At 37.3% G+C, this 11,858-nt stretch overlaps 1 protein-coding gene across 1 annotated transcript in view; it reads left to right on the forward strand.

The window, feature by feature from the left end:
- The window catches only part of MTAP (methylthioadenosine phosphorylase), a 28,260-nt gene extending 16,402 nt beyond the window's left edge, over positions 1-11,858 (forward strand). Inside the window, exons 4-8 of the mRNA XM_065662623.1 lie at positions 738-905; positions 3,587-3,689; positions 7,279-7,518; positions 8,071-8,193; positions 11,055-11,858. Coding sequence (XP_065518695.1) covers positions 738-905; positions 3,587-3,689; positions 7,279-7,518; positions 8,071-8,193; positions 11,055-11,093 — 673 coding nt within the window. The 3' untranslated portion in view covers positions 11,094-11,858. The remainder of the gene's footprint in view (positions 1-737; positions 906-3,586; positions 3,690-7,278; positions 7,519-8,070; positions 8,194-11,054) is intronic.

Here is an 11,858-nt window from a genome sequence, read left to right on the forward strand (position 1 = left end):
TTCCTCCTTTCCTCTTACATGGTTGAAAATAACTTTCAAATGTGTTTGGTCACTGCGTGAGTGATACACCTCTGTCGACATGACAGAGATAACACGAAAGCTTATGAGACTAAGTATTTTCTGTCTTGGTAAAAAAATACACTGCAACAGTGTGAAGTGATTCTTCTAATTTATGAAAGATGTCAGATCATTTTAAGAGCAAAGAGAAAAATGTAATGATTCTACAGTGTTCTTTGGGAAGGTGACTCTGTTCTTTCTGGTCTTAATTTCCTGTGATACGCTCTTTTCTGGGTAGAAGAATGCAAACCACACTTCTGAGCAGAAAATTTGTAGGCGTATATAAATCTTACAATTTTGTTGGAGTGTGTAGAAGATTAAATTTGTTACATTGGATTTTCAGAATCTATGGAACTGAAAAAATTCAGAGAAAAATGCTTTTTGTGCTTTTGAAGCTGCTAAAGTATATTTGGATCATATTTTCAAGTTTCTTTCCTTTTCCAAAAATATTTCATTTAAAAAGAAGACTATACCAGTACTTCTTAAATCAGATACTGAGAGAACCTTAATACAGTTAGGGAAACAAGCTATACTGAAAGTAGCTGAAATGATTCTACCTCCAATGTTCTACCTCCAGTGGTGTTAGCGAAATTACATTTTCTGGAATTCTCTTAAACTGGGAGAAAGAAGGCAATTTCAGTCTAATTTATTTTGCTCTCTTGCAACATGAATCTTTGCAGACATGGAAGGCATCATACAGTTATGCCATCAAATGTCAATTACCGTGCCAATATCTGGGCATTGAAAGAAGAAAATTGTTCCCATGTATTAGTGACTACTGCCTGTGGTTCATTACAAGAGGAAATACAACCTGGTGATCTTGTCATAATTGACCAGTTCATTGACAGGTGAGTAACATTTGGGCTTAATTGTATTCTTAGTTTTGGGAGAGAAAAATAGGACAAGTGGGGTTAAACTGTTCAATAACCTGTAAATGTTAATTTATTTTTTTGTTTTTGTGGAATGAGGTGATAGCTTCAGTTCTTATGGCAAAAAGTAACATCATACAAAAAGACATGATAGGAAACAGGAATGAGCTTACAAGAAGTTCAGCTGTAACAGACACAGAAGAAAAACCAGGCTTTGAAGAATAGCCTCAAACAAACTAACATACATCTCTTTTGGAAGAGTCTTCTGAAGAGAATATATCTTCTGCTCTCAGATGTGGGAGGGGAACATGAATAAGAGCATAGGCTGTTATAAATTTTGAGAACCTGAAAGGAGATGAAAAGGTGCAAGAAAACATAGTAGGAGCCAGGTAGGAAAATATGTACTGTAATAATGAAGCTCTACAGAAGAGACATCAAATGCAACACAGTGCAAAAAGATAGGAAGTTTTAAAAACAGGATAGATGCTAGCATTTTTTATTTGCAAAGAATCAAAAGGAAGTAAATTTTTTCCAAAGTCTGTGTACTCCAGTCAGTCCTCCCCTCTTTGATTATTTGACCTGTAGAAAAATTCAAGCACAGGGGAAAAAAAATGTATTTAAAGACCACCAACTACATCAGTTACTTCAAAAATGTAGTAGCACTTTTTAAGAGGTATATTTGTTATTTGTGCTTACAGGTGTTCTATATTGGGAAGTCTTACTTGGGTATTCCACCCAATTTTAAGTGTTTGGAATGGTTTGTGCAGCTTCTTTATGCTTTTGTGACGCTTCTGGTAATACTTTGTTTCCGACTGAAGATGTATACCTACATTTGTTCTCTCCTGTATTGGGGGCCCAGAGAGGTGCTGCAGTCCCCATCTTTGGGGATACTCAAACGTCACCTGAACATGGTCCTGGGCAGCCAGTACTAGGTGGCCTGGCCTGAGCAGGGGGTTGGACCAGAATACTCCAGGGTTTTTTTCTAACCTCACCCACTCTGTAGCTCTGTGGTCTGTGGTCTTCATTTAGAGTTTATTCAAATGGTCACCCATAGTAACTCGTAGCCCATATATGAGCAATGTTTCATTCAGTGCAGAAGAGTGGGAACTTTAGGAGACTTGTTCCATGCTTCAGGAAACCCAAGAAGCTACTCAGAAAAGCAGCTGCGGATCTTTCAGTGTGGAAAACAATATGTAATAGGAATTTAAAAATCATTACTAGCCTGCCCCTTAATTCAGAAAACTGAATTAAAGACAAGTTTTAATAGTCTGTTTCATTTGACAGTTTGATTTCTCTGATTAGTCTTTTTGCCTGAGGACCTTTGCCAGTGGGCGTCACACTGCCGGCTCTTTGGAGAGAGGGTCTGCATTTTTGCCTTTCACAAAGCTGTATCATCTGTAAGAGTTTTTCTTAAGTTTGTATATGTAGTGCTAAAATAGTGGGATTTCTTTATTAGACCATGTCATAATGTGGCCATTCTCTCCAAAAAACACAGGGGTATCTGAAAGTCAGAGATGAATATCCTCAGAGCTTTTCTAAGCTGTTGTTGGCCTGTCCAACAGCATCTGTTGTGCCTAGTGCACAAAATGGATTATGACTTTTCCCATTTGCTCCAATTCCAATTGCATATGTTTTTAATTTGCTGATCTCTTTTACTGTTTTATTATCTCATCCTTAAGACTTCACCAGTGTTTCTTTTTATTTTTTCCCAAATCTACTCTGACATATAGCTTGTATTTTTTTTTAAATATTTGCTGGTTACTTGGATGGGGAACTGTTTTGGGCAATAGTAACAGCAGAAATTTTGTGTTTTAGCTGTGGGTTGAATTTGACTGTTGCCTTACTTTTCTCCTGTAGAGCACAGTATTTGACACACTGATTGGAAGAAAAGAATGTCTCAAATAATTTTGTTCCACATGAGGTTTGCCATACAATTAGCTGAATTAGCTTGAGGCAGTACATTTGAAGGTAAAGTGATGGTGGGCAACAGTCCTAGAGTCGTTGTCAGAATGGCATGCTGAATGGCAGTTTCTGTAGCATTTGACCATTTCTATGAAAGGAAACAGTTTCTCAGTTAAAAAAAAAAGGAAGAAAAAAAACATTCTTCTACTTGCAGGCTACCAATACATGTATGTGATCTTTCTGAGAGAATTAAGACATCCTGTTCCAGGGGTTTTCTGGTTAAATTCACACCTCTCTTGTTCAGGAAGCTGTTCCTATAAATTCTCATAATTTCAATTTAGGAGTGAAATAATATGATCAAGCTCTATTTTGACTAGCTTGATTCAGACTTGATTCTTTTCCTTCCTAGAAGCTTACCATGCTCTTATTTTCAGAGATTCCTTGTCTGACTATTAAATTTAGCTAATTTCTTCTGGGTAGAATGGCAGCATATTGTGGCAGTTTGTGTAATTTAGGAATAAATTGGCTTTTCAGTATGTTAACAACAGAAGTTCTCTAATTAATTGACACTGCACAACTGGAGTAACAGTTAATACTCTCGAGTGCAATTCTGAAAGGTTTGTACAGGTAGTCATTAATATCATACTGATACTTTTGTTCCATCCCAGGAATACTGTTTTCAGATTTGTGTAAATATCTTGCTTTGTCTTCTGTTTTCTCCCTGTTCTTCTCATTGAGCATGTTTTCTGCTTTTCCAGGACAACTAAAAGACATTGTACTTTCTACGATGGGCAGCATTCCAGTCTTTCAGGAGTATGTCATGTTCCAATGGCAGAGCCATTCTGCACCAAAACCAGAGAGGTTAGTGAATTTCGTAGTAGTATATAGAAATGTTATTTCTGTGGCACTTTCTTGTCATACAGTAGCCTAATTATGCATTCTTAGAATACAGAGAGAATCTGTATCTGTTTATTCCTGTATCTCAGATACGTCATGGTGTGAAGGAAAAATGTCACATTTGTAAAGCATGGAAAATAACAAATCTTGTTTCTATAGGAGCTGTCTTCCTGAGGGAGATATGCAGAAGACATCAGTTGGCAACCCAGATTTTTTTCAGGATCTTAGTAACACAACAAAAGATCTTAATTTCATGTAACCAGAGAAGAAAGCAACAGAGTGGACAAAGCATGAAATTAAAATAGGGAATTAGTTCATTTTTGTTCTGAATAAAACTTCACCTGTGGTAGATGCACTCTGCGCTTAATACAAAGAATTAAATAGTACTTTGGCATTCACAGAAATTACAATATTGCATTTGTGCTTCTTTACATTGTAGCAATGGGTGACTGTGGAGAGGCAAGGCACAGTTTGAAGGATGTTAAACTTAGAAACAAGCCAAATTACAGTAGCCTTTTATTCTTAACTGTTGCTCTTAGTGTCATCATTTCAAGATTTTCAGGCTTCAAAAACACTTAGGCTAAGCAGTGTGAAACTATGCTCCCTTTCTCAACACCCTTAGAAGCTTCTGGGAAGAGTGCATCTGTGGTTAAATATGCCAGATATATATATAATATATATATCTGTATATATATATATGTATACGTGTGTGTATATATATATAGAGAGAGAGAGAGAGTATATTCTCAGATTTGAGGACCTATTGGTCTACAGCATCGTTAGTAGAGAAATGCTTCAGTGCACTTGGAATCAAGGTGTTTTGCAGTGAAGTAGAAACATTTTACATCTCATGAAGAAACAAACCACTGCATATTATACATGTACATGCTTTTGCCTTTCCTCCAATTAGCAGCAAATTATACAAAATGCTTTGCATTTTCATGCAGCAGGAGCCTAGCCACATGCTCTTACCAGAGGTTAGTTGGTATATAGTTGCTTTCTAACTTTGGGCATGAAGTCATGTCACAACAGATACAAGAAATTTATTGAGAGCTAACTAACTGTACACTTTCTGAAATTGATTAAAGCCAGTGTTATTACCAAAGTGATAGGCAGTATTTCATACTGTGTGTCTTTCTCACTTTTTTAACAAGGTAAGTAGATATGCATAAACCATTTCCTGAGATTGCAGGAAATACCTGACAAGGCTAGTTTTCATTTGATTCTTGAGTAGCTAGAAAAGATGTTCATTTTTTGAAAAATAACAGAGAAATGTTTCTTTTTAAACAGAGGAAAAACATTTAGGTACTTCCCGGTCTCACATGTGATCATTATCTCATTAGCCTATGTGTTCTAATCAGCCTAACAGATGTTTTAAAGAACATGAGAACATGTGGTTTTGAGCTCTCAGTGGGGCTGAAAATAGGTACTTTCACTTCATTTGAAAATACCAGATAAAAGAGACTTAAGCTTTTTTCCTGGAACTATCCCTGAACATTCTTGGGATAATTTCAGCTCACTAACTTATCTTAGTTCAGGGGAATTTTGTAGATAAATGCAATAATAATAAAGTCAAAACTATTAATGTAATAGACTATGTAAAGAATTTTGCATTAAAACATCTGAAAATGTTATATTAAATTGCATTTGTGTAAATACATGAAACCAGTGTTTTGTTTGGTTTATGCTCTGTAAATTAAATGATAATCTGAAAGGAATTTACCTTTTCTCTTGCTGTAAAGTTTTTAATAATGTAGGGTGCCTTGGTTATTATTGCTTTCAGAAACAGGCTTGCTGCAACAACTTATAGAGAGTAAAGTTGGAACTTTGTAAAGAGTTTCAAGGAAATACTGTTCAAGTGTGGTTTAAGTCAAATCACAATTGAAGTTCTCTATTTATTTATTAATAACATATAATTAGTTGGCAATAATTGAATAATATATTCAGAATGAATATCAGCAATAAACCACAATATTAAGTGTGATTAATATTAGATTAACTTAGAGCGTGTTAATAAATACCTACAGGTTTTAAATGTCATACTGTGGCTAATCCCCAGAAGCTGCGCTTTACCCCTACACTCATTTTCACACAGTTGTATGAACAAGTACCCTTTCGCAGCACATGTGGGTTACATGCACACCCATCCTCTTCTGCGGGTGCAGGTTCACCTGTAGTGTGAGATGTGGGTACTCCAGCTTTATGTGTACTTGTTCTGCTCCACACAATCCACTGATGTCAGTAAGCAGACACCTCACAAGGTCTTATAGCACACTCAAAGTATCGCAGCTTGTTGCGCCTGTGTGTGTCGAGTGCAGGCTTCTAAAAGGCTTTTTTCAGGAAGGCTGCCCCTCCTGGACTGTGTGAGGGTAATGATACTGACAAGTCAGCTTCTGGTGGTGGCAGGCTAGGTTTTCACTGCTGCTGTGTTACAAAGGCCTCTCTTGTCCTGTCACTATTTTTCATACTGCTTTTATCCTTCTTTTTAGGCTTTTATTTTCTGTTGATAGTAATTTTAAACAGATGTCATTGTAGTTACTTTCCCCTTCCTACTCAGGGCAGTTACAGGTGTCTTAGTCTCATTTACACTTGCTGGTACCCTCTTATTCCTGCTGTATCAACCGGCATTAGCCAGGCCATTTACCAAGAGAGAAAGTCATTGTGATTTTCCCATATACAAGGTCCCGGTTGGAAGTGTAACTATGTGGTATATGTAAAGTGTACAGTTCAGTCACTGGCATGGAAAAATGCAGTAATAATTTCTCTACAGATTCCCAGGGTACTCTGTAATATGTGCTTCGTAGCGTGTGTTTTACAAGCATATAGTAATGCAAAGTCTTACTTTGGAAAAAGTAAATTTCCTATTACTGTTCTCACCAGCTGAACTCCACCATGTGGTAATGTAGTGCTCAGTGGAGCATTTTAACTATTCTGTTCTCAGTGTAAACACAGCCTAAATGTCATGCAAAAATTTTCTGTTTTCCAGTCTTCTTGGTCTGCATTTGCAAACAGTAATCCAACTGATACTAACAAAATCAGAGGAATTCACAGAATCATAGAATAGTTAGGGTTGGAAAGGACCTTCAGATCATCTGGTTCCAACCCCCCTGCCATGGGCAGGGACACATCACACTAAACCATGTCACCCAAGGCTCTGTCAAGCCTGGCCTTGAACACCGCCAGGGATGGAGCATTCACAGCTTCCCTGGGCAACCCATTCCAGTGCCTCACCACCCAAACAGTAAAGAATTTCTTCCTTATATCCAATCTAAACTTCCCCTGTTTAAGTTTGAACCCATTACCCCTTGTCCTATCACTATAGTCCCTAATGAATAGTCCATCCCCAGCATCCCTATAGTAGGACTATTAACATTTCTTACTGCATGAGAAAAGTGAAACTGATCCTTGGTTTTGGACGTCTTTAGCTGTATGAAGCTTGACTTCTTTGTATAAAGCTAATTTCATTTGTATGCAAGTTTTTCGATGGGTTACAAAAGTAGTGCATTAAGGGGAATTATTCATTTCCTTTTCCTGATATTGGCATGTTTTGCAGGTTCTCATTGAGACAGCCAAGAAGCTGGGGCTCCAATGTCATTCTAAGGGGACAGTGATCACAATTGAAGGCCCACGTTTCAGTTCTCGAGCAGAAAGCCTTATGTTTCGCAGCTGGGGAGCTGATGTCATCAACATGACCACAGTGCCTGAAGTGATTCTTGCAAAAGAAGCTGGAATGAGTTATGCTAGTATTGCCATGGCAACAGATTATGACTGCTGGAAGGAACATGAAGAAGCAGTGAGTAAAACTTTTTTTCCTCTGGGTCCTGTCCTGAGGGATCTGGATGAGAACCTGTAGGTTTTGGTAAGAGATCATGTACTGAAATACATCTGTTTTTACATCAGTATCTCTGAGTTATTGTGGGTGAACGACTGTGAAAGTAAGAACAGAATCAGTTGTTGCTACTTCTTTCATTTTCATAAACTGGCCTCACTACTAGCAAAATTGTCTACTCTTGCCTGAATCAAGGAATCTGTATATGAAGCTCATGAGCTCTGTGTATGATTTGTCTTCCCATAATTTGTCTAGTGTTTTGGGGTTTGTTTGCTTGTCTTTTTCTTTTGCAGTTCAGTGCAAAACGATGTATCTGCTTTAGTTCTCTTATTTGTGTAAAATACAATCACACATACACCCACAGAGGAAAGAAGTTTTTACTGGCTAAAAAGATTGTGATATTTTAAGGCTTCACCTTTTCACCTAGAGATGTATGAGTCAAATTAATTTATTTGGGTATTTTAAATATGTACCATCAAAATTAAGAGACACCACTCAGTTTTATTGTGCTTCTAGGTTTCGGTGGATAAAGTTTTAAAGACACTGAAAGGGAATGCAAATAAGGCTACTAGCATACTCCTTACCGCTATACCTCAGATAGGTTCCATGGAATGGACTGACACCCTGCACACCCTGAAAGTAAGTATACATGGTGCTGATGAGTAGTAGGAGCAATGTATGCATTTATGCATGTAATATAGGTATACATTCCAAGATGTTTCTGCTTAAATCACAGCTTCTTAGAGTAGGTGCTTCAACAATCGAAATCCATTTAAGATGAGTAAATAAATCCATACAAGATTCTCACAATCTTTATTACAAAGATCTAGCTTCAGTTTTAAGAGTTACAAAAGGTAAAAAAATTAAGAACATCTGTATACTGTTGATGAAGTGTTATTCTTCATAGCACAGGTAAGATACAAGTCCATGTGAGTATCCAAATGAAAAACGAGTACCTCTACTCAGTTTTAGCTTAGCTATTCAGAACTATGAAAATCCAAACAGAGAAAACTGAACCATATTAAAAACTGTCTTTAATATGTAGAGAGAGGAGTCTGTTATATATATAGATAATAAACAGACTGAAATTGTTAGAACTGTATTCTCCCACAGGTTTTAGATCCACAAAGCATTAAAAAAAATAGAAGATAAAAACATTTGAAAATACATTGATGGGAAATTTGGGGGCAGATTTTTTTCTTAGACAAGAGTTTACTTACGTGTTTTAGATAACCTCCAGTGATGGCATGTTTGACATTCATTTGTGATTATAGCATAGAGGGAAAGAAAAATGTTAAAATAGTTTGGATGTCTGTACAACTTTTTTTGATATTTCGGGAGTTACCATTCTCTGGTGACTCCTCTCTTGGGTTCTTTCTTTCTTTTTTCTAAGAACCTACTTTTTATTAGAAGGTCTTGGGTTATGTTTATGACTCTTCATCACCTGGTTATCTGAAATTTTAGTGTTCCTTCTGTGCATTTATAAGTTAACTGACTTTTCCCTGCCCCTTTGCAGTCTTTCGGAAGTTGTGTCATGGATGGGTAAGGGAGACAACAGAATAAGTATTCCTTCTCACCTCTACTCCACAGAAGATATTTTCAGAGGAAGAGGGCTACACTTTTTGTTTTTGTTTACAAGGCATATGTATGCCTTGTATACAAAAAAAAACTCTCAGAGTTTGAACAAGTAATCTAAAAAGAGGTGCTAGATATTCCTCAGCTACTTTGGCTGTGCAGTCATGCAAGGAAATTTTCCAAGTATATAATGCCGCCTAAGTACTTAGGAATCTGTCTCCAATTTTGGCAAGTGTACTGCAGTAGGCATCGTTCTGTTTCTTTCATTTGTATGACTGTCATGATTCTTCATCAGGAGTGAAAGAGTAGGTGACTGCAAGGACCTGGCACTGAGTTTGCAACGCTTCTCTTTAATAAATGCTAACCCTTCTTTCAGTTCATTGCAGCTGTTCAGAACACCAGTTCAAGTGCTTCGTCCAGCTCAGCCCCTGAACTATTTGCTGCAAAGAAAACACGTGTCAAAGGAAGGGTCACTCCATTCTCATGTAGCTTCTTATACACTTAGGCATCTGCTACTGTCTGATCAGTGATGAATACTGAGATAATTTTTCTTGGACTTGGCAATTCTTTTGTGTGTAGGCTCTTTGCTGATAGTAACTTGGTTTGAGTGATAATATACTGAGGAAAAATGTTGATCAGAAGGCATTAGAAGAACTGAAAATAGGAACTAGGTATGGGCAGTAAGGATTGAGATCTTATGTCAGAAGACCAGGAGTCATTGATTGGTTTTAATTTAAACAAGTACTTTGGAAAAGTGACAGGAAAGTCTGAGGCTTTGGAGGCTTCTTCTGATTCTACTTAGTAAGGGCAGAAAAGGCTAAAAATCTTTTTTGAGGCAGTAAATGGTGGTAGTATAGATGAGGGATTTGTCCTAGGCTTCTGTGTTAATGAATAAGGAGAGAGACAGTTTTGCAATAGAGCGAAGAGATGTATATATGTGCCTCTGTATGAGTGTGTAGTTGAACCATAAAGAGTTTTTAAAAACTATTCTCTTTGTAGATGTGTTCTTCTGTGTGTTTTCCTCTGGGAATTTTAATGGTCAGATGATGCGGGTGTTTTGAGCTCATCTTTTTTGGAGGCACCTTTTCCTAGAGCTTGAAGGCAGTGCCTCTTGCGTGCCCGGCAGTAATGTGGTAAAGAATGCAGACAAGGAGGGAGCTGAGCAAAACTGCAGCTGGCACTCTGCTGTTATTGATGATGTAAAGCCATGCCAGCCTGTATCCAGGACACATCTGGGCATCTCATGTGGGCATTTGCCAGTGTCTGCTTCCAGTGTTTGAGAAAGCCTGTGAAACCATCTCTATATAGACAAAACTTTTCCTCTGAGTTCTGTAATCTGGCTGCTGTGACTGGAGGAACTTCACCAGGCAGGAGAAGTTCTTTGAAGTTTGTCTCTGCCTGGCTGCTGTCTCTTCCCATATGCACTTTTAGAGAAAGGTTACTGTTCTTGAGAGCTGTACTTCAATATTGATGGAAGAAACATGTAGAAATCACTTTTTTTTTTTAAGGAACTTAATTTTCAGAGCATTGTGATTATTTTTGTAAAGAGCTTTCTGGAATGTGATGTAGCCGGTATGCTAGCCTTAAAAATTAAAAGCAAGCTGCACAGTGTTTCATTTGTAGCCTGTGAGCCTAACATCTTTAATTTAGTGTTTCTTCAATATGATTGTTGTTCTCAGTACCAGTAAGCCCCTTACATAGGTTTATGAAGCTGTAATGTCAAGTCCTTGAACTGTTGGAGGGTATCCTGTCCCTGTAATTTTTGTGGTGTCGGAGGAAGCTGGAAATACTGTCTGTACACATGGAAAGAGCTATGCCTGTTTGTAATCCATATAGAAGCTATGTAGTCTGGCTTTTATGTTGAAAAGTAATTCTGCTGTGCGTTGGCAGAGGAAGCATTCATCTGCTTTGTCTTTGTATTTCAGACAACAGTGCAGTGTTCGGTCATTCTGCCAAAACAGTAGCAGCCTGGATGGATCTTGGAGTTCAGGTGCTCACAAGGAAGTGTGGATCACTCTTGAACTCCAGAGGTTATAGTATCTTCAAAAACTATTACAAACATAAAAAACGTTTAGCAGTGATAATGTGTAAGACAACTTTTATAACTTTTGTCATGCTTGATAATGTATAAGATGTTGTCATGCTCTGACATGTTGCTGAAAGAAAGGACGGGCTAGGTAATACTCTTACCGCTTCATAAAATAAGAACTAAGAAAGCAGATTCACAGGTATGCTATTTACTTTGCTATTTCTGCCTGCATCTTTTCCTTCAACAAGGCAAATGTTTACAGTTCACTTCAGAAACACCAGAAAAACTGAACAATCCATTTCAAAACAGAATTATACTATTTTTGTACATTATCTGGTTTTTTATTTCAGTGAATTTTTTTAAAGCAATGTTTTTTGTTTGTGTTATAGAAGACACAGATTAATAATTGTGGTGGTTCTTTCACAGCAGCAGTTGTGAAATTAATGTTACTGCTTTAAAAAATTAGGTAATGCCTAAGTCAAATTTGTGCCTGAAAATATGTCACTTGTAAAACTGTAGTGCTGCCAGTGTCCCGAACACTGTGCTGGCCTTTTGCTGCTTCATTGATCTGAACAACTCCAAGATTAGTTTCTGTTTTAAGTGATATATGTGCTTTGAATGTGTGCATTTCTTTTTTTAACACAATTTGACTTCAGTAAAATAATGCGCTTCTTGCCTAGTAAATAAAACAAATGAAACC

This window comes from Lathamus discolor, chromosome Z (assembly GCF_037157495.1).
Source record: "Lathamus discolor isolate bLatDis1 chromosome Z, bLatDis1.hap1, whole genome shotgun sequence".
Classification (NCBI taxonomy): domain Eukaryota; kingdom Metazoa; phylum Chordata; class Aves; order Psittaciformes; family Psittacidae; genus Lathamus; species Lathamus discolor.